Source organism: Phodopus roborovskii, unplaced genomic scaffold, assembly GCF_943737965.1.
Source record: "Phodopus roborovskii unplaced genomic scaffold, PHOROB, whole genome shotgun sequence".
Taxonomy (NCBI): domain Eukaryota; kingdom Metazoa; phylum Chordata; class Mammalia; order Rodentia; family Cricetidae; genus Phodopus; species Phodopus roborovskii.
The window spans coordinates 25,234-51,947 of record NW_026127053.1 but is presented as its reverse complement, the minus strand read 5'-3'; the positions used below and the strand labels follow the sequence as shown (position 1 = coordinate 51,947).

General features: G+C 39.8%; 1 protein-coding gene and 1 long non-coding RNA gene across 2 annotated transcripts in view; both read left to right on the top strand.

Annotated features, from left to right (window-relative positions):
- The window catches only part of LOC127214780 (uncharacterized), a 158,397-nt gene that overhangs the window by 131,261 nt on the left and 422 nt on the right, over positions 1–26,714 (top strand). The gene's annotated exons all lie outside the window — the stretch shown is intronic.
- LOC127214779 (plastin-3) lies at positions 832–26,157 on the top strand. The gene is made up of 14 exons (XM_051175046.1): positions 832–990; positions 10,599–10,728; positions 11,392–11,524; positions 13,652–13,733; positions 14,470–14,635; positions 15,698–15,840; positions 17,041–17,136; positions 18,780–18,975; positions 20,390–20,468; positions 21,506–21,620; positions 21,822–21,955; positions 23,643–23,766; positions 23,963–24,087; positions 25,908–26,157. The coding sequence occupies exons 1-14, from the start codon at positions 889–891 to the stop codon at positions 26,038–26,040; spliced, it is 1,758 nt and encodes a 585-aa protein (XP_051031003.1). The 5' UTR covers positions 832–888; the 3' UTR covers positions 26,041–26,157.

Here is a 26,714-nt window from a genome sequence, read left to right as displayed (position 1 = left end):
GTCTGACACAATAGGTTGGGACAGGGTCAGGCCCCTCTCCCATACATTAAGGATGAGCATGGCATCCCACCCTAAGGATTTGGCTCCAACAAGCTTGCTCATGGACCAGGTTTGTATCATGCTCCCACTGCCAGGGGCCCCTCTGATAGTTTAAGCTTCACAACTGTCTCCACATATGGAGGACATAGTTTGGTCCCCTGAAGTCTACCGCCATTGGTCTAGAGCTTGGTTCACCTGTCTCTGTAGATTTGTCCATTATGATCTTGACCTCCCTTGCCCATATGTTTCCTCCTCCCTTTCTTCCTTCGACTGGATTCCCAGAGTTCGACCTGGTGCTTGGTTGTTGTGCATCTTTGTGTCTGGTTCCATCAATTGCTGGATGAGTTAGGGTAGTGATCAATCTGATTACAGGGGTAGAACAGTTCAGGCACCCTTTCCATTATTGTTAGGGGTCTTAGCTGGGATCATTTTTGTGGATTCTTGGGAGTTACTCTAGCACCACGTGGCTCTCTCTGATAAGGTATCTCTTCCCTTGCTCTTCCACTGCACAGGGATTCTATTTTTTAAGTAAAGCTTTGTACACATTGTTTAAAATACAAGATACATGATATAAACAAAACATTGCCCTTTCAGTTAAAATATACATTTCCCCTTCCAAACATCCTTACATTCCAAATGATAAAAAAAGATTGTAATTAAGCATGCATGTGGAGTGATAATATTCTTTTTTATATAACAGTCTTACATATTTATTTCTAATCATTTTTCCTGTTGTATCTTTTTGTTTTTTTCTTTGTTTGATTTTTTTTCCTTCCTTTCCACAAAGATCTCAACAGCAATGGGTTCATTTGTGACTATGAACTTCATGAGCTTTTCAAGGAAGCTAATATGCCGCTGCCGGGATATAAAGTGAGAGAAATTATTCAAAAACTCATGCTGGATGGTGACAGAAACAAAGATGGGAAGATAAGTTTTAATGAATTTGTTTACGTAAGTATGGGGAAAGTCTGGGATTATTAGAAGTCATTGTTGATCCATTGTTTAGTGGGAATCTTAAAATATAAATACTATTGTATTGAATAGTTAAATATGTCATGTTAGTACTCCACTACCGAATAATAGTGCTGTCATTCTGCTCACTAAATTTAATTATTACAGCCACGAGGATACATAACAAAATATCAAGAAACGGTACATTGACAGAGACAAAGCTATAGCACAACACTCACAGTGGGCAGAAACAGTCTCCTTTAGGGGCATCAATAAGGGGATCTTTCAAGGCGCTAAATGACATCTTTGGAAGCATTCTTTCTCTCCCCCATAGAGCATGGTGTGCTTCACGAGTTTAATGATGTCATACTACTCAGTTTTAGAAGCTTTGTAAGCTGAACTTTCTGATTAGAAGATGTTTTCTAAGCCCTGTACTAGTAGTATTTAACTGAACCATTTTCTCCAGGGTGATCATTTTTGATAATTAAAAGCTAGAAACATGTTCTTTGAGTCTGTTGTAAGAGACATTTACAGTCTTTGTTTTCTGGTCTAATGTCATCAATTATTCCTCAAGGTTCTTGGCTGATTGTATAACTTCTCCCCTGTAAGCATTTTAGCTCCGTGCCTGCAGCATGGGTGACAGGCACGTGGTTCTTTATCAAGATCTAACTATTGTAGCTGCCTGCAATTAATATGGATTTTATTGACTTACAGATTTTCAGTCTAGATTTGTTAACAAATTATTGCAAGATGTCTTTTTTAAGAGCAGTTGCTTCTTCTCTCAGATAAGAATCACCTTAAGAGGGGACTAGAGAGACGGCTCAGCAGAGAGCATTGGCTGTTATTCCAGAGGTCCCTAGTTCAATTCCCAGCAACCAAAAGGTGGCTCACAAACATCTGTAATGAGATAGGGTTCCCTCTTCTGGTGTGCAAACCTACATGCAGACAGAACAAGGTATACATAATAAACAAATAAATCTTTAAGAAAAAAACAAAAAACAAAAGAACACCCTTAAGGGGATGGATGAATGGCTCTACAGTTAAGATTACTGGCTGCTTTTCTAGAGGACCTGGGTTCAACTCCCAGCACCAACATTGCAGCTCACAACTGTAATCCCAGTTCCACAGCATCCAACACTCCCTTCTGGCTTCTTCAGGCACTGCACATAAGTGGAGCACAAACAAACATGTATTATAAACATAAAATTAATTTAAAAAGAACACCCTAAGGGCAGACATGGCAGTGCATACCTTTAATCACAGCAGAGGTAGGTAGATCTCTGTGAGTTCAAGACCAGCTTGGGCTACATAGCAAATTCAAGGCCATCCATGGCTGTAATTGTAAAATGAGACCCTGTCTCAAAAAAGAAACATGGGTGTTTATGTTCTTATTTTTATTTGGGTTAGGGCTTGTTTTGTGTTTGTCTTTGAGTCAGTCTAACTTTAAAGTAATGAACATCCTGCCTTTGCCTCCAATGAGCTGAGGGAGAAAGGCATGTACTACCATGTCTGGTCCACCCTAGTAATATTTATTCATTTACTTGGTTGTTTGGTTGTGATTTTTGTGGTGAGGGATCAAGACAGGGTTTCTCTATAGCTTTGGAGCCTGTCCTGGTACTTGCTTTGTAGACCAGGCTAGCCTCAAACTCACAGAGATCCACCTGCCTTTGCCTCCCAAGTGCTGGAACTAACGGTGTGCACCACCACCGCCCTGCCATTTACTTGGCTTTTAAGACTACCTTTGGCTATGTAGCTCAGACTGGCATTCAATTTGTGATCCCTTGCCTCGGCATCCTAGTGCTGGATTTATACCATAATGCCTGAGTATTTGTTATTATTTGAAGACTGAGTTTGACTAGAACTTATTAGGCATTCTTTTCAATATACTCCAAACTACTAATTAGTGTTCAATACTTGTCATCAAGAACAAACCCACCTGTCCTTCTCTGTATTTTATCTTGGCACCAAGATAGCTGCAATTAGAACATATGCTCTCACGAGATACCATGACTCACTATGGCAAGTGAATTTCAGACATGTTCCGTCTGATTAGAACTAAAAGTATACACCATATGGTCAGAAACAAATGGACCACTTAATCAACAGTCAGTGTGGGGGGGTCGCTATTGTTTGAAAACTACAGACTCATGTCCTGATTATCATAAGTTCTTGCCATTTTCCTTTTGAAAGACTGATTTCCTCCCATCATTTCTGTCTCCAGTTCTGGCCAAAGTCTTTTGCTTTGAATTCTGTGTTCAATAGTAAGTTACAAATGATTTATGATTTGAGCACTTGCATGTCTCCTTATGTAACTTGCATGGGTCGCTGTGAATTTAAAGCTGGCCAAAGCAGTAGTGAACTACCATCAGTAGCTTTTGATACAACTTACAGCTGAGAATCTTCGTATCTACTAGAAAGAAGCAGCCTGAGCTATTAGGATTTGTAATCCAACTGGTAATGTTGAGGGCAAAATTATAAATGTGTCTATACAGAAAATGATCTTGGGAAAACTTTCAATTTTGTATATTCTGAAGTTCTGTAATTTCCACACAACTTTTAGTGGTTTTTAAGAAATAAGGTGAAGTTGTCTTCGTGTGTTCTTTAATAGTCGAGCATAATATTTTGGGCAACATTGGGGACTTTCTAGAATAAAATATTAAGGAGAACATTTTAGGTCAAAGTAATGTTTTGTTTGAAAGAGGATTGGTGTCTGTAGCCCCCGCTGTCCTGAAACTGATTATGTTGACCAAGCTAGCCTCGAGGTCACAGAGGTCTGCCTCCTTTGGCCTCAAATACTACAGTTAAGAGTATGACCACTCTGCCCTTCTTTCACTTTGGACAAGCATTTATGGGTTCCTGAAAAAAACAATGAGTTGACCAGCATTATCCAAAGGGCAGTAGCCTTTTCCAGTTAGTCCCTGCTAAGCAAAACACATGAAGTCGTGCCTAGAGACATGGCTCAGTAACACTGGCTGCTCTTCTAGAGGTTCTAGACATGGCAACTCACAAACATCTGTGACTAGTTCCAGGGGATCTGATGCCCTCTTTGGATCTCCAAGGACATCAAGGACATATGTGGTAAACAGACATACTTGCAGGCAAAACAGCCATACACATACAATAGAAACAGTTGAAAACTTGAGCTATGATGGTAAAGTAACCCACATAAAGAATCGGAATAGTGCTGTCATGACTGGTAGAAGAAAGGAGGGACATTGAAATGGCTGTCTTCTTTCATGTTCTTTGTCATTAATTTAACACCTTGCCAGTTGTCAAAGAAAACTGGACTATGACTTAACTACCTGAGATTCAGAGACTGCTATTCTTGTCAGCTCTTAGCTTAAGGAAAGAGAAATAAATGGATTCTCATATGCTAGGTTTGAAGGTTTTATGTGAATTGGAGTTTAAAGGAGTATTCAGTATAAACTAGGTGCAAATAAAATCAGTTTTTATTTATTTTCAAGACTATATATAGTTCCAAAAAAGTGCTGAATAATGAATACAAATTTCAAAGGCAGAGCTGTAATTAATTATTTGTTTTCATTTTAAGAATTGCAAACTCTAATTAGTGATTTTGTTTGGTTGGTTGATTTTTAAATTTTCAAGAAAGGGTTTCTCTATTAACAGCCCTGACTGTCCTAGAACTCACTCCATAGACCATGCTGACATTGAACTCAGAGATCTGCCTGCCTCTGCCTCCCTCCCCAGTGCTGGGATTAAAGGCGAGTGCCACCATGCTGTGCTATTGGATTTTTTATGTTGATATTTTTCCTATCTTAACTTTTCTTGTAGTATGAGTTAAATCCTGGGCCTTACACATGTTACGTAAATGCTATACCACTGAGCTAAGTACCCAGAACATAAGGTTTATATATTTGCAAACTAACATAATTGTTGCCTTCAGTTGTGAAAGGCTGACGGGGCAGTATATTTTTAAACAGAGATGATTGTGTTAACTTCTTGTTTTCACAATGAGAAACTTGCTTTTACACAATGGTAATAAGTCTTTAATCTCTTACTAATAAAATTACCCACAGAAATAATCATTTAAAACTAGCAAAGTACTTAGAATGGAATAAATGCTCCATAGCTATTAGTGGTTAAAATAATTCTTTCCATGTTTACTAGTTGATTCCTTTGAGCTAGGGTCTCACCAAGTTACCCAGCCCTGGCAAACATCCAGGGCTCAATAATTTTATTGTATTCAACCTTTCCGACAAATGTAGGACTCCAGGCTCCCTAATGCTATGATTTCCTCCTATGTAAAATCAGAGTACTAGTGTTTTTTAAGCCAGCAACAATTTCCAGAAGATGGAAAAATTCAAATCTGCTATATTGCAAACAAGCAATCAATACTTTCTACAATTCTTTCTGAAATCTTTCCTTCTTAATTCGCATGCCTCTTTAATGTTTTGGCTGCTAGGCCTACGCAGGGCTCACTTTGGGGTTAAAGGAACTTAAGTGATTGGTGAAGGTTTTGAAAGAAAGCTTCTGGCCAGACAGTGGTGGCGCACACCTTTAATCCCAGCACTTGGGAGGCAGAAGCAGGAGGATCTCTGAGTTCCAGAGCCCTGTCTTGAAAAAAAAGAAAGAACAAGGGAAAGGAAAGGGAAGGAAGGTAGAGATAGGGGGAGGGAGGGAAGGAAGGACAGAAAGAAACAAGAAAGAGAGAGGAAGAAAGGAGAGACAGAAGGAGAAAGAAAAAGAAAGGAAGAGAGGGAGAAGAAGGAAGGAAGAAAAGAGAAGAAAATAAAGCTAGGAAAGGAAGTAAGAGCCACAGGCGCCACCAAAGAAATGGAAAAGGATATACAGGGTGAGAATGGCCTTTCCCTTTTGAGCACAGGACCCAAGGAACTTGTCTCCGCCTGCCTGATACAGCAAATCCTACCTCTTGGAGAGAACACTGGGATTGTAACACAGGGAGCTCATTAGGATTACAACTCCGGCTTGAAAATATTCGTTGAGAAGACTAGTACCATCTTGTGATAGCTCTGATTTCTGAGGGTCCTGTAAAATCAAAGCCTTTACTAAATAAACATCATTATCATCCAATCCAGCAATGTCGCTGAAGTAGAAAGGAAAACACAGATTTTTCAGGTGGTAAACCAATCTGACATGGGAATTTTCAATTCTCTTCAAGTTTTTAGCTTTTAATCTAAGAGACAGACTAAAATGTTATGGAACCAAATTTGAGGATGGCTGAGATAATCTGTTTAGAAATATTTGGAAGGTAGGATTAGGAATATAACTCAGTGGTAAACATGGACTTAGTTCTCAGCACCACAAAAAGAAGACACTTAACAAATGTAGCCGGTTCCAGGACAGCCTCCAAAGCCACAGAGAAACTCTGTCTCAAATACACACACACACACACACACACACACACACACACACACACACACACACGGAATAAAACCAAATGTAGCTAGACTTTTCACATCGTTTCCCAGCACCGTTTCCTGGACACATAAAGAATATAGGCTATTTTACCACGAAGATATTTTTTTTTATTTATTTTTTTTCCACGAAGATATTTTTAATTGAATTATTCCCCATTTCCATAACATATAAATTTGAATTTATCATTCAGCTAGAATCATGATCGTTTCAACAACTTAATTTTTTAGAAGGCTACAATGTTTGAAGCAAATGCACTCACAAGGAGAAAAAGAGCCTTCCCTGTCTTGTTCTGAAGCTATTACATACTTTAGTCCTGCAAGGTTGTGTGGGATGCCTGGTGTGAGGAAATGCATATCTGTCCATTTTTTAGGTATTCCACTTTTCTTTTTTTAATTAAATAGAGCAGAGTTCACAATTAGAAAGACTAACTTTATACTAAGGAGACACCTCTCTCTCTCTCTCTCTCTCTCTCTCTCTCTCTCTCTCTCTCTCTTCACTTTGTTTTGTTTTATTTGAGCCAGGGTCTCACTCTGTAAACTAGGCTAGCCTTGAACTTCTGGAAATCCTCCTACTCTAATCTCCTGAGTGCAGGGATTGCAAATGTGAGCCACCATGCCCAAATATTTGTATTTTGGTTTTGGAGACAGGAGATTATTTGCTCCTGGAGCTTTTCTGTTTTCCAGGCTTACCTACAGCTCACAACAATCCTCTTGCATCAACTTCCCATGTTCTGGGATTGCAAGTGTCTGTCACTATTTTTATTAGTTTATTGTTTTTGATTTTTCAGGTGTTGGTTCATTTTATCTGCAGATAAATATGTGCGTTATGTGCATGTTTGGTGCATGCAGAGGTTTTGAAAAAGAGAAAGGAATCTTATCCCCTAGAACTGGAGTGGCAGGCAGATGGTTTAAGCCACAGTGAATTGAACCCAGATCCCCTGGAAAGGCAGTCAGTGCTCTTAACTGCAGAGCCATCTCTCCAACCCCAGAAAAATACGTATTATTTTCTTTGTTGTAGGTGTGTGTGTGTTCATTTTAAGGTTTATTTTTAATTGTCTGTGTTCTCAAGTACCATTTTTAATATTTGTGTGTGTGTGTGTGTGTGCGCGCGCGCGTGTGCATGTGTATGAGCCTGTGTGAGTTTGTGCACATGTGGATACAGGCACCCACAGAGTCCAGAAGATATCAGACCCCCTGGAGCTGGAGTTCCAGGCTCTTGTGAACCACCTGATGTGGTTCTGGAAATGGAACTTAAATCCTCTGGAAGAATTCCAGATTCTCTTAACCATGGAGCCATCTCTCCACCCCACAGCAGATGTATTCTAAAAAACAAAAGGACGACATCCCACTAACCTGGAAATTACCTACTCAGGGACCCATTCTGTTATAATCACACTTATGTAGTTCAAATAATAAAAACCCAGCAACAGATGTTGGGGCTCAAGCTGAACATCAGAGAAGCAAAGCAGCCAAGCCACCAGAGAGCTCTCACCTCTACCAAGGCTGGGGAGATCCTGTCCTCAATGTGGCTGGAGACTAATTGCCAGAATCAAGTCCCTGCTCATGTCTTATATACTTCTCCAGTGCTGGGATTAACAGCTTACACCACCGCTGCCTGTTCTGTATGGCTGTGGCTAGGTTTGCATTCTGCTATCCAGGAAAGCTATATTAGATCATAAACAATATATCCCTACACACTTACATTTGTCCTTCTTAAAATCTCCTGGTAAAATTGGAGATATAGCATAAAATTTCAACTTTTGAAGACACATCATCAAAAATAGAGAAAGTAGTTGGGCATAGAGGAGCACACCTTTAGCCCCAGCACTCAGGAGGCAGAGGCAGGCAGATCTTTTGAGTTCAAGGCCAGTCTGCTCTACAGAGCGAACTCCAGAAGAGCCAGAGCTACACAAAGAAAACCTATTTTGAAAAACCACCCTTCCCCCCCAAAAAAAAATATAGAGGAAGCTTGATTTGTAAAGATGATTGCATAGTATTTTCCTAAATAAAAGTGTGTTAAGTTGGGATTTGAGATCAGTGATGGGATGATATTATTGGGGTCATCAATGGCAATATCCATTACAAAAAGTTCTTTTCGTGCTGGGCTTGTGGCACATTCCTCTAATACTAGTACTTGGGAAGCAGAGGCATTAATCAAACAAACAACAAAAAGGCCCTTTCTTTAGACTAATTACAAAAGGGCACCTCTCAGGAAGACTAATTCCAAAATGTGTCTTGCCTGAAGCCTGACTATATTGCACGGGTTAGATTGTTCCAGTCTGAACTTCTGCATATTGGGAACCTCTGCTAGAGGTGACCTCCCGAGAGGAAGAGAATGACAGTCAGCAACACTAAAAGCCTTTATCATGTGTTCTATTTTGTTCAGCCATTTTGTGCTACATTGCTCCACTTAAAGGGAGATTTTAAAGGCACTAAGAGAAATTTCGGAGTCTGAAAGACAGCTCAGTGGGTAACGCCCTCAGCAAGCCTGCTGACCAGAATTTGATCTCTCAGGATGCAAGTAAAGGTGGAAAGGGAGAACTATTTCCTCAGAGCTGTCTTGTGACTTCCACATGTGTGTCCCTCTGATTTAGAAAGTTGCCAGATTTGTCACCAGTTGACAGTGACTAATTTCTGCATGCACATTGGTAAACAGAAGAAAAATTTGGGTGAGGCAAATTCCAGAGTTTCCGAAGTATAGAGACAGATTTTTAGAATGTTCATTCATTTGCATTATTAAACCGAATTATGAAGCTTACATTTTTCTAACCTGATTAATGTTATTAGAACGTAAGTGTTACTTTGTTATCCAAGTTCTGTGATGAAAAGTACTGAATTCAAATACCCAAATAGGACAATCTCTAAAAAGCCTTTGGTTTGGTTTTTGGTTTTATTGTTGTTGTTTTGTTTTGTTTTTCAAGACAGGGTTTTTCTGTGGCTTTGGAGGCTGTCCTGAAACTAACTCTTGTAGACCAGGATGGTCTCGAACTCACAGAGATGATCCTGCCTCTACCCCCGAGTGCTGGGATTAAAGGCATGTGCCAGCAACACCAGGCCTAAAAGCCTTCTATGTGTGTCTCCCCCTCCTCCTCTTTCTATAATGCTGAGACTTGTGTGTACAAGGCAAGTTCTCTGCTCCTGACCCATAAACACAGCTCTAATTTCACTTGTTTGTTTTGGTTTGGCTTTTTCAAGACAGGGTTTCTCAGTGTAGCAGCCCTGGCTGTCCTGGAACTCACTCTGTAGACGAGGCTGGCCTCAAATTCACAGAGCTCTTCCTGCCTTCTTTACCTCCTGAGGGCTGGGATTAAAGGTGTGCACCACCACTGCCAAGCTAATTTCACATTTTTTGTTAGTTTTATTTTTAGACATGGTCTCATATTGTTCTCAAGGTGACCATGAACTTGCAATCCTTCTGCTTCACACCATTTCTTTTTTTAGTTAGTGTCTACACCCTTATTCTCAAGCCCTTCCTTCTTGATATAATCTTTCTATGTAGCTCTGGCTAACCTGGAAGTCCCTGTGTACATGCAGCTGGTCCCCAACTTGTGCAGGTCCTCTTATCTGTGCCTCCCAAGTCCTAGGTTTACAAATGTGTGCCACCATGGCCTAGCTTGGTTGTCTCCATTCTTGCTTATTTTCTGCTAATAGTTTGAGTCACCACAGTAAAGCAGTGGGCTGTGTACTGTTGATCCTATTGCCTGGTTAGTACTTAACTATTCTTGATAGTGATCGTCATCTATGCCACCAACGTAACAATTTTGTTTTTTTATTATTGTGTTGCTTTTGATTAGTGAACTACTAAGCTACTACATTATACCACAAAATAGTTCTTTCGGTTGAGTCATAAATCTTTATCCGTGTGCTAAGAATTGTGGTTAAAGAAGGGGAAGTCGTTCAGCATCTCTCAAAGAACAAGCTTCACAGTGGGAAATTAACAGATTTACTGGCGCCTTTGAACCACACTTTTTTTTTTTTTTAACTTGAAGTGGATTCAATGCATGCAGCACTGAACGAGTTTGGCAAGTGTGTGCGATTTAGTAGCAGTATTGTAGCATTGCAAAAACCCAAGCCAATTTCCCACTTAACACTCACCGCCTGTAGAGAACACTGTAGGTGATCGACAGGTAAAAAAGGAAAGGAGTTAAATGTGCTTATTCTTGTGCTTGCTTGAAGATTGTGAATGAACTAAACCATTTTAATTGATAGATTTTTCAAGAGGTAAAGAGCAGTGATATTGCTAAAACCTTCCGCAAAGCCATCAACAGGAAAGAAGGGATTTGTGCTCTGGGAGGAACTTCAGAGTTGTCCAGTGAAGGAACACAGCATTCGTACTCAGGTAATAATGGCATGGGTGTGCTTACATTAATACAGTGCGCTGAGCAGATATATACTGCAGTTCCTTAAAAAGCTTGTTCTTCTAATTAAATATACTAAAGAATAGGCTTGGTGCCGGGCGTTGGTAGCTCATGCCTTTAATTCTAGCACTTGGGAGGCAGAGGCAGGCAGATCCCTGTGAGTTCAAGGCCAGCCTGGTCTACAGAGCAAGTTCCAGGACAGCCTCCAAAGCCACAGAGAAATCCTGTCTTGAAAAAGAAAACAAAATAATAATAATAATAAGAAGAAGAAGAAGCAGCAGCAGCTTGGTGACATAATTGGTCTTGGGTCAGATATTTGCCAGAAAGTCCTGATAGACATGTTGATTATAAGACACATAGTGAAATCTGTGTAATGATAGTCTTTATTACAGTGGAGTTAGGCAGTAATGTAAGTATTTTTTTAATATTTTGTAACTTCCCTAAGGGGTGATTAACCTATTCTTTTGTTCTTACTATGTCATTGATTCCTAAGACACTGTGTTGCTTTAATGTCTGAAGAGTAAAGCCACATACTTGTGATGTCTTATAGCAGAACTGTACAATTGTAGGTTTGGGGACCAAATGATTAGCATTGCTTTAATGAACAGTATGAACTGATTTCTTGTTATTTAACATAATTTTAGAAGAAGAAAAATATGCCTTCGTTAATTGGATAAACAAAGCTCTGGAAAATGATCCCGATTGCAGACACGTTATACCCATGAACCCAAATACTGACGACCTCTTCAAAGCAGTTGGTGATGGAATTGTGCTCTGGTAAGATAGTAGTTTGTCTTGTAACCATATTTGCAAAGATAACCTCCACCGAATGAATATGTCTTCTTATGGATGCTTGGCTGGTTGATGTAAGGAGAGAAAAAAGAGAGGACAATTACCGGAATTTTGTCTTTTTCATCTAATATATGTCTAAAGTTACCTGTAAAGGCAAAATCAGTCAAGAAGTAGAGACCTTTTTATAAGGTAGAATGCTCAGCTTCCAATTTTTCCTCATCACTTAGCAAGTAGAGCATTACAGCGTTGTCAAACTTAAAGTATGTCAGTATCTATTTATTGTGAAGTGCCGTGGCTTCTAAAGAGACAAAAGAAGCTAGCCCTCAGTTCTCGCTCTTCCCTGACCTAATTCTGAAAATGCTTTTGTCAGTGTGGCTGCCGCAGAGCCAGCAGTATCTTGGCAGAAATGATGTAAGATTATCAACACTGTCCATTACTGCCCCTGGCCTCAGAGACAGTGGTCTAAAGTATGCTCCGTAGTAAGTTCTGAGCTGCTGTATTCTTTTTTTGTTCCTTTTGTTCCTTTTTCTCTTTTGGTTTTATCGAGGCAGTCTTTCTTCGTGTATCCTTGGCTCTGTGAAAGAGGCTGGCCTCATGGAGATCCATCTACCCCTGCCTCCCATGTGCTGGCATTAAAGGCATGCACCATCAGGGCCCAGCCTCATTCTGAGTTTCTATGCAAGCCTCAGCGACTGTGTGATTGGAGTCCAGATAATCAAACCCTTTACATTCAAGTTTCCACTATGATCTTCATAGTATCATAAAATTTCAGCATCCCTGATGCAAAACTCCAAAAACTAAAACTGTTTTATTTTTGTTTTTATTAAAATATGGTAATTATACATGACAATGGGTTTCACTAACCTTTTCATATACATGTGTGTGTATATATATGTCATACCCCTACACATTGCCCTTTCCTGTCCTGTCCCTCTCCCTTCTGCTTCCCATCTCACCCACTTCTACTTGTAGTTTTTTTTTTTTTTTCAATGACCCAGTGAGTTTCATCAGGCTTGCTTACAGAAGCAAGGCTTAGAGCACTGGAAATGTTTCAAATTCTGATAATGATGCCACAGTGGAATTCTCCACAGCTAGCTTCAGGTGACAAGTGATAGTCAAAGCATAGGTACTCCCAAAATACTGCATAAAATTACCTTCTGGGCCAGGAGCATACCTCAGTGACAGTGTATGCCTAACATGTTCATGGGGCATGGTGACATATGCCTATAATTCCAGCACTCAGGAGGTGAGGGTACACAGATGTCTGAGTTTGAGGCTAGCCTGATGTATTATATAGTGAGTTCAAGGACAGCTAGGGAGATAGAGATCCTGTCCCAAAAAGAAAAAGAGAAAGAAGAAAAAATAACAACAAAACAACATTAGCACCACAAAAAAGCAAAACTTATATTTAGGTTGTGTGTGTATATGTATGTGTGTGCTTGTATGCATACATACACATATATGTATTCATGGAACATGAATGAAAATGTGCATTCAGACTTGGGTATCCCAGTATGTCATCTGCATTCTGAACATATATAATTTCTTGTGGTCAACATGAGGAAAGTCATCTATTGCATTTGGTATTATTTTCTAATTATGTGTGTGCCTCCATGGGTTTATGTGTACCACACGTGTGCAGGTACCTGTGGAGGACAAAAGATGGCCTAGGATCCCTTGAAACTGGAGTTACAAGCAGAGCTATTCAGTGTGGGTCTGGGAAACAAACCTGGGACCTCTGCAAGAGTAGTAATTGCTCTTAACCATCTCTTCAGCCCAAAATCTATTGCATTTTTGAGATGGTATGAAGGATATTTTATAATAAGCTTTAACATTAGTGAAGATTTACACACCGTTGATTGAGACAGGATCTCCTGCGTCTCCAGCCAGCCTCCAGCTTGCTATGTAGTCCACAATGGCCTTGAACTCCTGGTGCTTCTGCCTCCATGCTCCAGTGCTAGGAATACAAGCTTCTCCATGTTCCAGTTAGGTGGTCCTGGGGGATCGAACCTGTACCTCATGCATGCTAGTCAAGCACTCTACAAAGTGAGATATACATCTCCAAACTCTATCAACTCTGAAAGTCGATCAATTTGTGTTTGTTTGTTTCAGCAAAATGATCAACCTTTCAGTTCCTGACACAATTGATGAGAGAGCCATCAACAAGAAGAAGCTTACACCCTTCATCATTCAGGTGTGACATGCTTCCTGTGCCATCTTCCCTAATAGCGTGGTTTGAATTAGAGGCCATAGCCTCTGTATTCCATGTGCTGTACTTTAATCCTCAGAGCCGCTCTGACTGAGGAATGATCATGGACATTTTATACAATGAGCTGGGACTCAGAAAGGCTTGGGGAGCTTGCTGGATGTCCACAGAGGCACAGATCCTCATTGTACTTAAAGCCCTCTGTTCCTTTTATTGTCTATTGTGTTAAGATATTGCCAAAATAAAAATGACTTAAGCTCTTACTTAGCTGGGATGCTCCAGCGATGGAGTGTTTGTGTTTTTCAGTGAGTGAGGAGTAGACTAGTATAGCAAAGTCCCCTCCGGCAGGAGTGTCACTTGAGATGTGCAGATTGGTCATTTCTAGAACCTGGGTGTATGCCATATGCTGATGGACTTGCCTTTAGGCAATTTTAGAAAAGTGACCCTGTTACTCTGGTTATGTGACGCCTTCCTTTAAAATCAGCAGAATTCAGAGCAATAAAGTAAAAATAAAAACCCTACTTCCAGTAGAATTCTACAAAAATAATAGGAGTGAGGCTGAGATTTGTCTCTTTGATTTTTAAGGCTAAATTCTGTTTTCTCTGACTGGCGGCGGATGAAATGGATAACTCATACTGATTTCTTAGCGTTATTTTCAGTGAAGGCAGAAGTGAACTGGGTGGGGAAAAAAGATCGAGAAGTGTATAATTTGGCTGTCTTGCAGGAAAACTTGAACTTGGCACTGAATTCTGCTTCTGCCATTGGGTGTCATGTTGTGAACATTGGTGCCGAAGATTTGCGGGCTGGGAAACCTCATTTGGTTTTGGGACTGCTCTGGCAGATTATTAAGATTGGCTTGTTCGCTGATATTGAATTGAGCAGGAATGAAGGTAATGGAACACAGTTGTTATTTTGAGAGCTGCTAATTGGTGATTCTTTTCTTTCTCTTGCATTTTACTGAAGTGCGTAAATGATGACTAGAACGAACATGGAACTATTCAGGAACAAAATCCATACACCTCTGTCTTTTAGCTGTTGTGAACATTTGATGACAGTTCATGTAAAGACACGAAAACACATAGAGATTTACACTAGGTGTATACCTCAGTTTCTGTCCACCTTAGATTTTTTTTCCCCCGTTATGTGTGTGTCTGTGTGTGTGTGTGGTTTATGTATATGTTTGTGGGTAAATACATGAGATTTACAAGTGTGTATGCATATGTGAGTGGAGGCAAGAAATCAATGTAGTGTGTCTTCCTAATGCACGTTCCACCCTAGTTTTTGAGACAGGGTCTTCTACTGAACCTCCAGATTTTCAATTTGACTAGACTGGCTGGCCAGCAAACCCCAGGTAACCCTTGTCTTCACCTCCCCAGCATTGGGATTACAGATGCACCCCACTGCACCTAGCTTTTACTCCGATGCTGGGGATCCAAGCTCTGGGTCTCATACTTGCACAGCAAGCAATTTACCAACAAGTACCTTTCTCCAGTCGCAGACTTACTTTTGAGACAAGGTCTGTGACTGAATCTGGACCTCCCCAATTTGGCTGGACTGCTGGTGAGCAAGCCCCAGAGAACGCCCCTGCTCCCTTTCTGCAGCTCTAAGAGTACAGAACTGTGGCTTTTTCATGTGGATGCTGGGGATTGAACTCGGGTCCTTATACTTTCACAGAATGCCCTTTGCTGACTGAGCCATCTCCTCAGCACAGATGCTGACTATCTCAAAGCTACAACTAGTTGGTAGTAGACCTTATATCTCTATTACCAAAAAACAAAGTATCAAAAGACTGAGAGAAACTATGTATGCTGCGATGTGCTTGTAATGTCAGCGTCTGGGGCAGGTTGATCATGAGACTGAAGACAACATGGGTTTGTCTCAAAGAACACTGAGAGGGGAAGGGCATAGCCAATATCACATCACAAATTGACTGAGGGATTTATGTCTACAAGCACTGGCGGCTTTGCTTAGAGACGGGGAGACTTTGGAGGAGCTTATGAAATTGTCTCCGGAGGAGCTTCTGCTAAGATGGGCCAACTTTCATCTGGAAAACTCGGGCTGGCAAAAGATCAACAACTTCAGTGCTGACATCAAGGTAACTGCAAAGAACCAGAGCATTTGGAGATTTATAGTGACTTGGGAGATTTTTTTTTTTTTTTCAGCTTAACAGAGAAAAGGATCCTAGGATATCACCAAGCCTTGCAGCCTCTTGTTTTTTGAGACAGTCTTGCTTATGTAGCCCAGGCTGTCCTGACATCACTGCTGTAGACAAGGATGACCTCAAGCTTACTGTGATTCTGTTTCTACCTCTTAGGTGCTGACTTTCAGACACATGCCACCATAGCTAGATGATTCTTTTTTCTTATTTTTGTATCTGTTGTTTCAAGCAGCCTGTATTTCGAGCTGGCCTCAAATCTCAGTAGTTGAGGATGATATGAATTGCCTTACACAATTTTGTGAGGTGTTCAGGATTTAACCTAGAGTTTCATGAATGCCAGGCAAGCACTATAGTTACTAAGTCCAATTTGGTTTTTTCAGATATGATTTTACTTTGTAGTCCAGGTCAGGCTACAGCTCTCTGTGTTGGTCAGGCTGGCCTCCAATTTGCAATCTTCCCGCATCTGCCTAAAGAATATATGCAGGCATATGCCAATGTGCCTTGTCAGTGGATATTATTTTTTTAATGAAGCCCGCTTTGAATATTTTTGAAAAGCAAAAAATTCTTGCATTTGCCAATCAGGTAAAGCCTTAACCTCATCCCCCAGGGAAAGGGGGAGAAATGAGCATGTTTTGTTATATGAATTCCAATCCTATAAGGTTAAATGTTATTTTACCAACTATACATGTTTCTCATTTGGGACTTTCTGTCAGTCCCACTTTTGATTATATAATTAACACAGCAGATGTTGACTCCATAAGTTGATATATCTCATGCTTTGGAATGCTACATAATGTGTTTATTTTCTCTTTCCCTATGCTTCCTGGATTTCTGTTCTCCTATTTCATGCTTGTTCTATCTGTCCAGCTTTTTGACTTCAGTAATTCAGTGAAGGTACAGAAACACTTACTAGCTTTATTGTAGTGATGGCATCAATGCATTGGGAAGCCTTAACAAAGATAAGTTCAAGACAGATGGGCTTGTCTCGGTAAAGATCTCTCAAATAAGGAGGCAGAGAAGGGTGCCATATCTCTTTGCACAATCTAATCCGATCAATTGTTCTTGTCAACATGAGATAGTAAGATGCAGTTCCACTCTGTAAGTGTGATCACACTGATATTTTCAATTCTTTCGTAGGATTCCAAAGCCTATTTCCATCTGCTCAATCAGATTGCGCCAAAGGGACAGAAGGAAGGTGAACCACGGATAGACATTAACATGTCAGGGTTCAATGTAAGTATAGGTGTTCTTTCAAATTCTACAGGCTTATACTAGTGTTGTGTCTTGCTTGTTTTCTTTCTTTCTGTTGAGACAAGGTCTTGCTATGTAGCCCTAGCTGGGCTAGAACTTGCTATGTAGAGCAGACTGGTGTCAGCCTCCTGGAGATTCCCCTGCCTCTGCTTTTTGAGAGCTGGGATTAAAGGCATGTGCTGCCACATCCAAATAACTTTCTGTAAATTCAATCAAAATTTCCATGTAACTTCATGTAGTGGTGTTGACACTTTTAAGATTGTTTTAAAAGGATGTGGTACATGTGACTCACAGGAGACAAACTGTCCTGATTTATTTAGATAATCTGTGAATTTAATAATTATGGTAGTACTGGATTTTATGAATGACATACAATATTCAAAGTGAGTATAGGGAAATCCATACTCTGGCTTATTCACTGTGAGTAGAGTAAAGGGCTAGTCTATGCAGTCTAGACTAGAATATCTGTGATAGCCTGACCTCTCTTGAAATACAATCAATCAAGATGAACCATCATACCAGCATATCCTCCGTTTGATTGTTGCTACTACATTCCTTTGTGTCTTGCCCCAATATTCATCCAGGATTTCCCCCACTGGCTCTAAAATTTGTTCTAAATTGACCTGCTTAGGTTTTAGTTTCTACAAAATATTATCCATTTCTTTTCATCTGTCCCCACACACCTCTCTTTATCCCTTTGTGCAGTTATTCTTCTCCAGAGACCCTACTTTTTATTTTATTTAATTTTGGCTTTTTGACACACAATTTTTCTGTGTAACCTTGGCTGTGCTGGAACTTGTTCTGTAGACCAGGCTGACCTCAAAGTCATGGAGATTCACCTGCCTTTGCCTCCCAAGTGTTGAGATTAAAGGTGCATGCCACCACCACCTAGCCCAAACATCGCTTTTAACGCCAAGGCTGTCCTTGCTTGTTTTTTTCAGGTATGTTTCTTTAAGTGAAAATTAAGGGTCTGGAGAGGTGGCTCAGCTGTTAAGAATGTTTGCCACTCTTGCTGAAACCATAGTGATGTTCCCACCAACCACTTCAAGTAGCTCACAACAACCTGTAACTTCAGAGCCAGGGGACCCAAGTGCCCTCTTCTGCATGCTCAGGCACATGGGGGTGAAAGAGACTTTTTTTAAAAGATTTATTTTATTACGTATATAGTGTTCTGCCTGCATGTATGCCGGCAATGCATGCCACAAGAGGGCACCAAAACTCATGATACATGGTTGTGAGTCTTTGAAGAGATTCTAAAAAAAGAAAGAAAACTTTCTGAAAACAAAAGGTTTTTATGAAACTATCCACATTGAAAGTTAAATCTTCTAGGGAACATGGCTGAAAAGATGAATAACAGCTTTTTTTTTCCTCCTCTGCATTTTGGCATGATAACCCCAGTGTACTGCTTTACTCATTCTTTAGACATGTGTTCTGGCGCCATCTCGAGGGATGTACAAGTACTACAAATCCTGTGCCTCCTGCTTTTGCATTCAAAACTATTATATAATAAGTACCATGTGTTAGCTGAAAGAAAGTACAATCTGTTACCCAGCCTATGATTATAGGGGCAATTTATATATACTTTTTAAGTGGCCTTTAAAAGATGTTTTCTTTTACTTCAACAGGAAACAGATGATTTGAAGAGAGCCGAAAGTATGCTTCAACAAGCAGATAAATTAGGTTGCAGACAGTTTGTTACCCCTGCTGATGTCGTCAGTGGAAACCCCAAACTGAACTTAGCCTTTGTAGCTAACCTCTTTAATAAATACCCAGCACTCACTAAACCTGAAAACCAGGACATTGACTGGACTCTACTAGAAGGTAACTTCAAAGTTTCTGTGATTCTAATGCAGAATCTGAGACATAAAAACACAGAGGCCACAATGATATGATTCCAACACAGTGAGTTGCTTTATCCATTTGGCCTTTGCAAGAATCTGCTAAAAGCAGGCGCAGTCCTGAATGAGAACTGGAAACTGCTGGATGGTGATGGAAACAAAATTGCAAATAAAGTAGTTGAGTTGGGGATTGTGACTCAGTGCCAGAACTCTTCTCCAGCACAGCCAGGATTAGAAAAGAAAACAACAGTCCAGGTCCTATCATGAGACCAATTAGTAAACAAATGTTTTGTTTTGATGTTTAGTTATATATATTGGTAAGGCAGGTTTTGTTTGAGTTTTACTAACCTATTTATTTTGAGAAAAAGGTCTTAGGTTTTTGTTTGTTTGTTTGAAGGTTTTATTTTTTAACCTAGTCATCTATAGAGTCAAGCTTTTCATGTGCCTCAGGATGACCTCAAATTCACTATGTAATAAAGAATGAACCTCTCAGTTCCTTGTGGTTGTGCTGTTAATGGTAAAGTCAAATACTTTCAATGCTAAAGGCTCAGAAATCTTTCTTAAAATGATTTCATGTCCTGTGCAAGTGTTTTCTACAATCTGCATAAGCAGCACTTTATAAAACTTGTTTTTGCTTCAATTGTACATAGTGTTTTTTTTTTTTTAAAGAAATATATAGTATTTTTATTTAAGTACTTCCAAACTTGAAATCATCTGTGTGAAGCATTGTAAACGATGCATTTCTTTTTTGAGTATTTCACAGTTGTACAAAGATTCTTGGAGGTTCTATTTTTTCTGCTGTTACTGATAAGCATGTAACACTGGCTTTATCCTACATATAGTTGGCATTTCAAATAAATGACTTCTATAGAAAAGAAAAAAAAAAAGAATTAGGCTAAGTTTCTGATCCTCCAGCATCCAAGTGCTGGGATTACAGGTATCACATGAAGTTTTAAGGGTGCTAAGGTTTAAACCCAGAACTTCATGTGCTCTAGGCAAGCATTCTGCAAACTGAACTACCTTCCCCAGAGCTTTGGAAGTGGATCTGAGACAGTGTCTCACCCTGTACCTGAAACACACTCTGTAGTAGCTTCAGACTGACCTTGAACTCCTAGTGGTCCTCTTTCTTCAGCCTTATGAGGGCTGATATTATAGACATGAGCCACCAGGTATAACTAGATCATCCTGTTAAGCCTCTAACTAGAAAGACACAAATACATGGTGAATTTAACCTGTTTTAGGAATTGTATTTCAGTTATCCATAGTCAGAGTGGCATACTAACATGTGACAATTATTAGATCACAAGAAAGCACATAAAATAGATAAATACATGCACTGGTCCTATCTGTATACAAGACACTTAATGAATGAATACATTTTGTGGCTGTTTTAATAGGAGAAACTCGGGAAGAAAGAACCTTTCGTAACTGGATGAACTCTCTTGGTGTTAACCCTCATGTAAACCATCTCTATGCGTAAGCTATCCTACTGCTACTATGAAGTTATGAATGTTATGAATGGATTTAGCATAAATAATGACATCTCTGTAGCAAGTATTCATATTACAAAGCATTAGTGATTGCCATCATCATTCCCTAATACACAAAAACCCAAATTCTTTCTTTACCTGATCATTGGCTGTAAATGATAGAATATGTAAATGTACTGATGGTATCTAGGGAACAGGTACTTTAAATTTCTTAAATAGTCTGGGGATATTCATAGCAGACATCCCATGAGTCCCTACAACCTTTGGCTTCCTGGATGGACTGTCCTTTGCTGATGTGTAATGGTTTGAAGCCTAGCTATATTTCCTATCTTCACTATTTTCCTACCATTTGCCATTCACTGCCTACTAAGTCTAATATTAGTTTTGGTCATTGCGTTTACATATATACCAAAATCATATCATTGTTATCCACATAGTTGTTCATTATATGTTTTTCTGACTTTCATGTAGGGCTCTGAGATTTAATGCAGTGTCCTCATCATTTATAACAGCTTTTGCTTATAATAACATGTGTCCTTTCCTCATCTTCATTATTATTATTTTTTTTTTTATTTTTCTAAACAGAGTTTCTCTGTGTAGACCAGGCTGGCCTCAATGTAGATCAGGCTGGCCTCAAACTTACAAAGATCTTCCTGTCTCTGCCTCCTGAGGGCTGGGATTAAAGGCGTGGGCCACCACTGGCCAGCCCTTATTACTTTATTTTAAGGCAGGACAGGATGTCACTCTGTAGACCTGGCTGACCTAGAATTGTTTATATAAACCAGGCTGGCCTCTCTGTCACAGAGATCACACTGCTTTGCCCTCCCAAGCCTAGGATTAAAGGTGGGTGCCACTTTGCCTAGCTGTGCTCACAGACTTTGAAGTGAATTGAGTGGTCTTGGGTCTATTTTCAGCACAGACTAATTTAGAAAAGTATGAGTCATAGGTATTGTGACTTAGAGATATTGTTTGAGTTGTGTTACTGCTTATAAGCACTGATGATGTTGTGTTTTGAATTGTTAGTGACCTGCAAGATGCCCTGGTCATCTTACAGCTGTATGAACGAATTAAAGTTCCTGTGGACTGGAGTAAAGTTAACAAGCCTCCATACCCAAAGCTGGGAGCCAACATGAAAAAGGTAGCAAATTTGGCATCTGCTTCATTTCTTTCTTTTGTTTTAAAACCTATGGGCCCTAAGCTGCTTCTTGAGGATAGGAACTACCTCTTGGTTTTGGGCAGACACCTACCATTACAAAACACATGTGTGTGTGTGTGGGGGGCTCATGTATATTGAACAAATGACAATCTTAACCATTCATTTACTTTTGTACATTTGCAGTTAGAAAACTGCAACTATGCAGTTGAGTTAGGGAAGCATCCAGCTAAATTCTCCCTGGTTGGCATTGGAGGACAAGACCTGAATGATGGGAACCCAACCTTGACGTTGGCTTTAGTCTGGCAGCTGATGAGAAGGTATTATGTACAGTGTTGATCACTGAAGTTTCTCAGTAATATGGGTCTAGGAATTCACCCTTAGTATATTTTCATGGGCTTAAATTAATCATTTAGTTCAATAAATATACTTTGAGCTTATTGTACTTAGACTCTGAAATGAGTTTTCCATGATTATATGTTGGATCATTACTAAACGATACTTCCTTGTGTATTAGTTAGAACTGTATTTGTTGCCAATCTTTCACAGAAGTCTGATATGTAGCTTTAAGCCTGATGCAGTGTCACTGAGTAACATTGACAGACGGGCTGCAGCTCCAGCTCAGTAGTCCGGGATGCTCTGGCTCAGTACTCCAGGATGCTCTAGCTCAGTAGCTCAGCATGCATGGAAACTATCCATAGACCCCAAAACAAATAAGAAAAAGTTAGAATGGTGGCTCTTACTAGAAATCTCAGCACCTAGGAGTTTGAGGAGGGGACTGGCTATTTGAAGGTAGTTTGTGCTACATAGGGACATCTTGAACTATAGAGAAAGACCTTGCCCAAAAGGAACAAACCAAAACAAAATATCAGAATATATATATATATATATATATATATATATATATATATATCCATTTGAAAATGAAGATCTGGGCCAGCAGGATGCCTCAATGGTTAAAATTACTTGTTCCCAGCTTGACGACCTGAGTTCTGTCCCTGAAACCTGTGTGGTGAACCATCTCCTCCAAGTTGTTCTGTGACTTCCATAGGTGTCCTGTGGCATATCTGTGTCCATATAAACATAATAACTATAATTTTATACGTTTTTAAGAAATTGAAGAATTTATTTTGATGTATTTTTAATATTGGTATATATGAACTTTAATAATATCCAATCCCACTTGTAGCCCCTGCAACTCCTGCTGGATCCCCCCCCCCACTTCACCTGCCCACTTCAATGCTTTTTTTTTATAACCCACTGAGTCCAATTAATGCTGTCCATATAGTGTGGGAAAATCCATTTGCAACATGTGCCCCTATTAGGAGCCATGATAAAACTGTCATAAGCTACCAATGATCCTGTGTGGGTATCGTGCAGGCAACCACAGCCACTGTGAATTCATGGGTTCAACAGCCCTGTCATGGCCAAATGATGCTGTTTCCCAGCACTTCTTTCTGAGTTCTGGCCCTTGCACTCTTCCTACCCACTCAAAAAATGAATATCTCTTACCAATACCACCAAAAGCATTCATCATGCCTAGGTACCAGCCAAAGCATAGTGTATGACGTGCATGTGTGTGAGTGAGTATGGGAAGGCTTATGCCACTGTCTCAGATGAAGGTCAGAAAAACTATTAGGAACCAGTTATTTTTTCATCCATTGTAGCATCTGGGAATCAAATTCAAGTGGTCAAACATGTGCATCAAGCTACTTTACCCACTGAGCCCGTCTTGTCAACCCCATGAAATCTGTGTGATAAAACTGTACATGAGACTTTTAGCTTTTTTTATTTTTAGTTTTTAGAGTTTCTGTGTAGTTGTGGATCCTGTCCTAGAACCAGCTATTGTAGACAAGGCTAGTCTTGAACTTACAGAGATCCCCCTGCCTGTCTCCCAAGAGCTGGAGTTAACGGCATGCACCACCACTGCCTGGGAAGACATATTTCTGAAGCAAGCATTTTTTTTTCACAGAATAGATTGTGACTTTTTTCTGCCGATTCTCTTAGATATACCCTTAATGTTCTGGAAGATCTTGGAGAAGGTCAGAAAGCAAATGATGACATCATTGTAAACTGGGTGAACAGAACATTGAGTGAAGCTGGAAAGTCAACTTCTATTCAGAGTTTTAAGGTCAGTATACTGATTATTATATATCCTGTTTGCTAGATAACAGAAGTTGCTTTAAGGACAACCTTGGGTTTCTTTGTAAGAACTGTTCTTGCACTAATGGCAAGATTTCCCTTCCCTTGGTCAGGCTTATATAAAGAAGCACATGTTTATTTCTCATTACTAAAATTCTTAGATTTGTTCCCTTCTTTTCTAATAGGACAAGACGATCAGCTCCAGTCTGGCAGTTGTGGATTTAATTGATGCCATCCAGCCAGGCTGCATTAACTATGACCTTGTTAAGAGCGGGAATCTTACAGAAGAAGACAAGCACAATAATGCCAAGTAAGGGCAAACACTCGTTGTCATACAAAGAGCACTGGTGTTACAGCCAGGCAGATGCTCTATTCAGGTTCTCCCTGGATAGTGATGGCATCTGGGAAAGATCTCTTTACTTTTAACGGTTTTATTTGGATCCAGTTCACAGACATCCAATTGACTTATACAATGTAATGGTTTTGGCAATATTCACAGTATTATATGACAATCATCGCAATCGATGTTAAAACACTTAAGAGACAACAAGAGAGCCTTCCTGAGCAACACTAGTCACTGTCACTGTCACTGCCCTTTACTTCCGAGCACCCAGCAAACAACATAGTTCCTAGCTCTGTATTTGCCTATTCTTCTTAACTGTTTTATCTCTCCATTATTTAACATCGATTATATATCACTTTCACCAACATCTTCCCTTTGTACCCCTCAACCTAACTACCTAAGCCTCTGTCCTTAAGTGAGAATAACTTTGTGGAGCCCACTTAAGACAATGAATGACTATATAGCCTCTATATGAATAAAATCCTATCATTTGCAATAACATGGGTAAATATGGAGATGAAAATTATTTAGAGTAGAAATAATAAAATTTTAATGTCCATAAAGTTTCCTGTTGCAGTATCTTGGAAATGCTTCCTGGATCATTCGGAGTGTGCTCCTTCCTACCTGATCTCCTAACTACACATGTCAGTATTTTCATCTTATGCCTTTCCTAACCTTGCCTGGCAACTCCCTGTGTAGCATGTAGATCCTCACTTCTACCTCTTGCTTTGAAAGTACTTGGTGCATCAACCTAGGCATTTGAGTTTTACTTCTGGTACTTAAGGGGAGGGAACTAGCATATACAAGTCCCTGAGTTCCATCCCCAGCACCACACTCACAAAAGATAACTATCTGTTACCTCATTATACTACACGGAGTATTTCATAATTAATTGTGTGGTCATCCTGGGTAATCACACACACACACACACACACACACACACACACACACACACTTCATTTTTATGTGAAGTTAGTGCAAAATAAATTGTAAAAAATTAGTATAACTTGAGACTGGAGAGCTGGGGGCTCAGCAGTTAAGAGCACATGTTGTTCTTACAGAGGACCTGGGTTCAGTTCCCAGCACCTACAGTGTGGTTCCCAAACATCTATAACTCCATTTCCAGGAGAATGAATGCCCTTTTCTGACATCTTCAGTCACCAGGAACACATGTGGCATCCATATTTGCATAAAGAGAAAACACTCTTGCACATAAAATAAAATAAATAAATCTCATGTTTTTTATTTCCTATAAAGTTGAAAATCAATTCTAAATAAAAATAAAACAGAAAATAAGTGTGGAATTATTAATTGGTACTTTTCTGTTTTCTGAAATAATGTCTCATTGTGGAGTTCTGGCTGCTTTCAAACTTACAGGGACCCTTTGACCTCAACATCTGTCTCCACAGTGCTAGGGTTATAGAATTATAATCATGTGCCACTATGCAGGTTCTCTGATTTGTACTTTCAATACAAAAATTTTGCATCCCAGCCACTAGATTATGTAAAAGGAAATAGATGGTGTTCTTGGGGCTGGAGACATGGGTCAGTGGTTAAGAGCATTCATTGGCTGTTCTTCTAGAGAACCTAGGCTTAGGTCCCAGCACCCACAGGACAGCTCACAGCTTTCATAACTCTAGTTTCAGGGAATCCGACACCCTCACACAGACATACATGCAGGCAAAACACCAAAGCACATAAAATAAATGAGTCCTTTAAAAAAATATTCATAGGTACCCTTGACAAAGAAAAAGCTCATTTTGATTTTTTGTCTCCTCAAAAACTAGGTATGCAGTGTCAATGGCTAGAAGAATTGGAGCCAGAGTATACGCTCTCCCTGAAGACCTTGTGGAAGTGAAACCCAAGATGGTCATGACCGTGTTTGCATGTTTGATGGGCAGGGGGATGAAGAGAGTGTAAAATAACCAATCTGAATAGAACCATCCTTACTCAAAGGTGCATGATTGGCAAGTCAGTTATTCCCAGGTCAAGTGCTCACCGCTTAAAGAATTCTCGGTCACTTAAAGGACTTTTATTTTTGATTAACAAGACTAGCTCATCATGACATCCTTCGGGGGAAAGAGATTTAGAAACAAGCAACTCCTCTTTCCCTTCCAGTTGGATCTGTTCAGCACACCTGAACATGCTCACAGCCGACCTTCTGCTCTCTCCTCCCAGAATACTGCCCTTGACATTTCCTGATGCTGTGTATTACCTCTCTGTGTATCTTTTCACTCTTAGGATGTCCAGCTCTTGTGACTTGCTTAGATAGGTAGATAGCAATAGTATTAGCTTGCCATTTTGCTTTCCAAGTTCTTACTGGAGAACGTGGTCAGATACCATATGGAGATGAGTGTCCTTGCTTACTTTGTAGTGATGAAAATCTGCTCAAGTAACTGGATGTGCAGAATGTACTAGAAGCTTTTCTCATTCTTTTATTTTAAAAATCAGTATCTTTTTACAGTATTCTTTTACATGATTATTTTTTGTACATTTAAGACTATTTTGATTATGATCAACAAGTCTGCTGATTTGCTACTTTTTTAAAGGGAACTTCAAGTAAGTAAAAGAAAAAGCATAAACTATATGGGGTG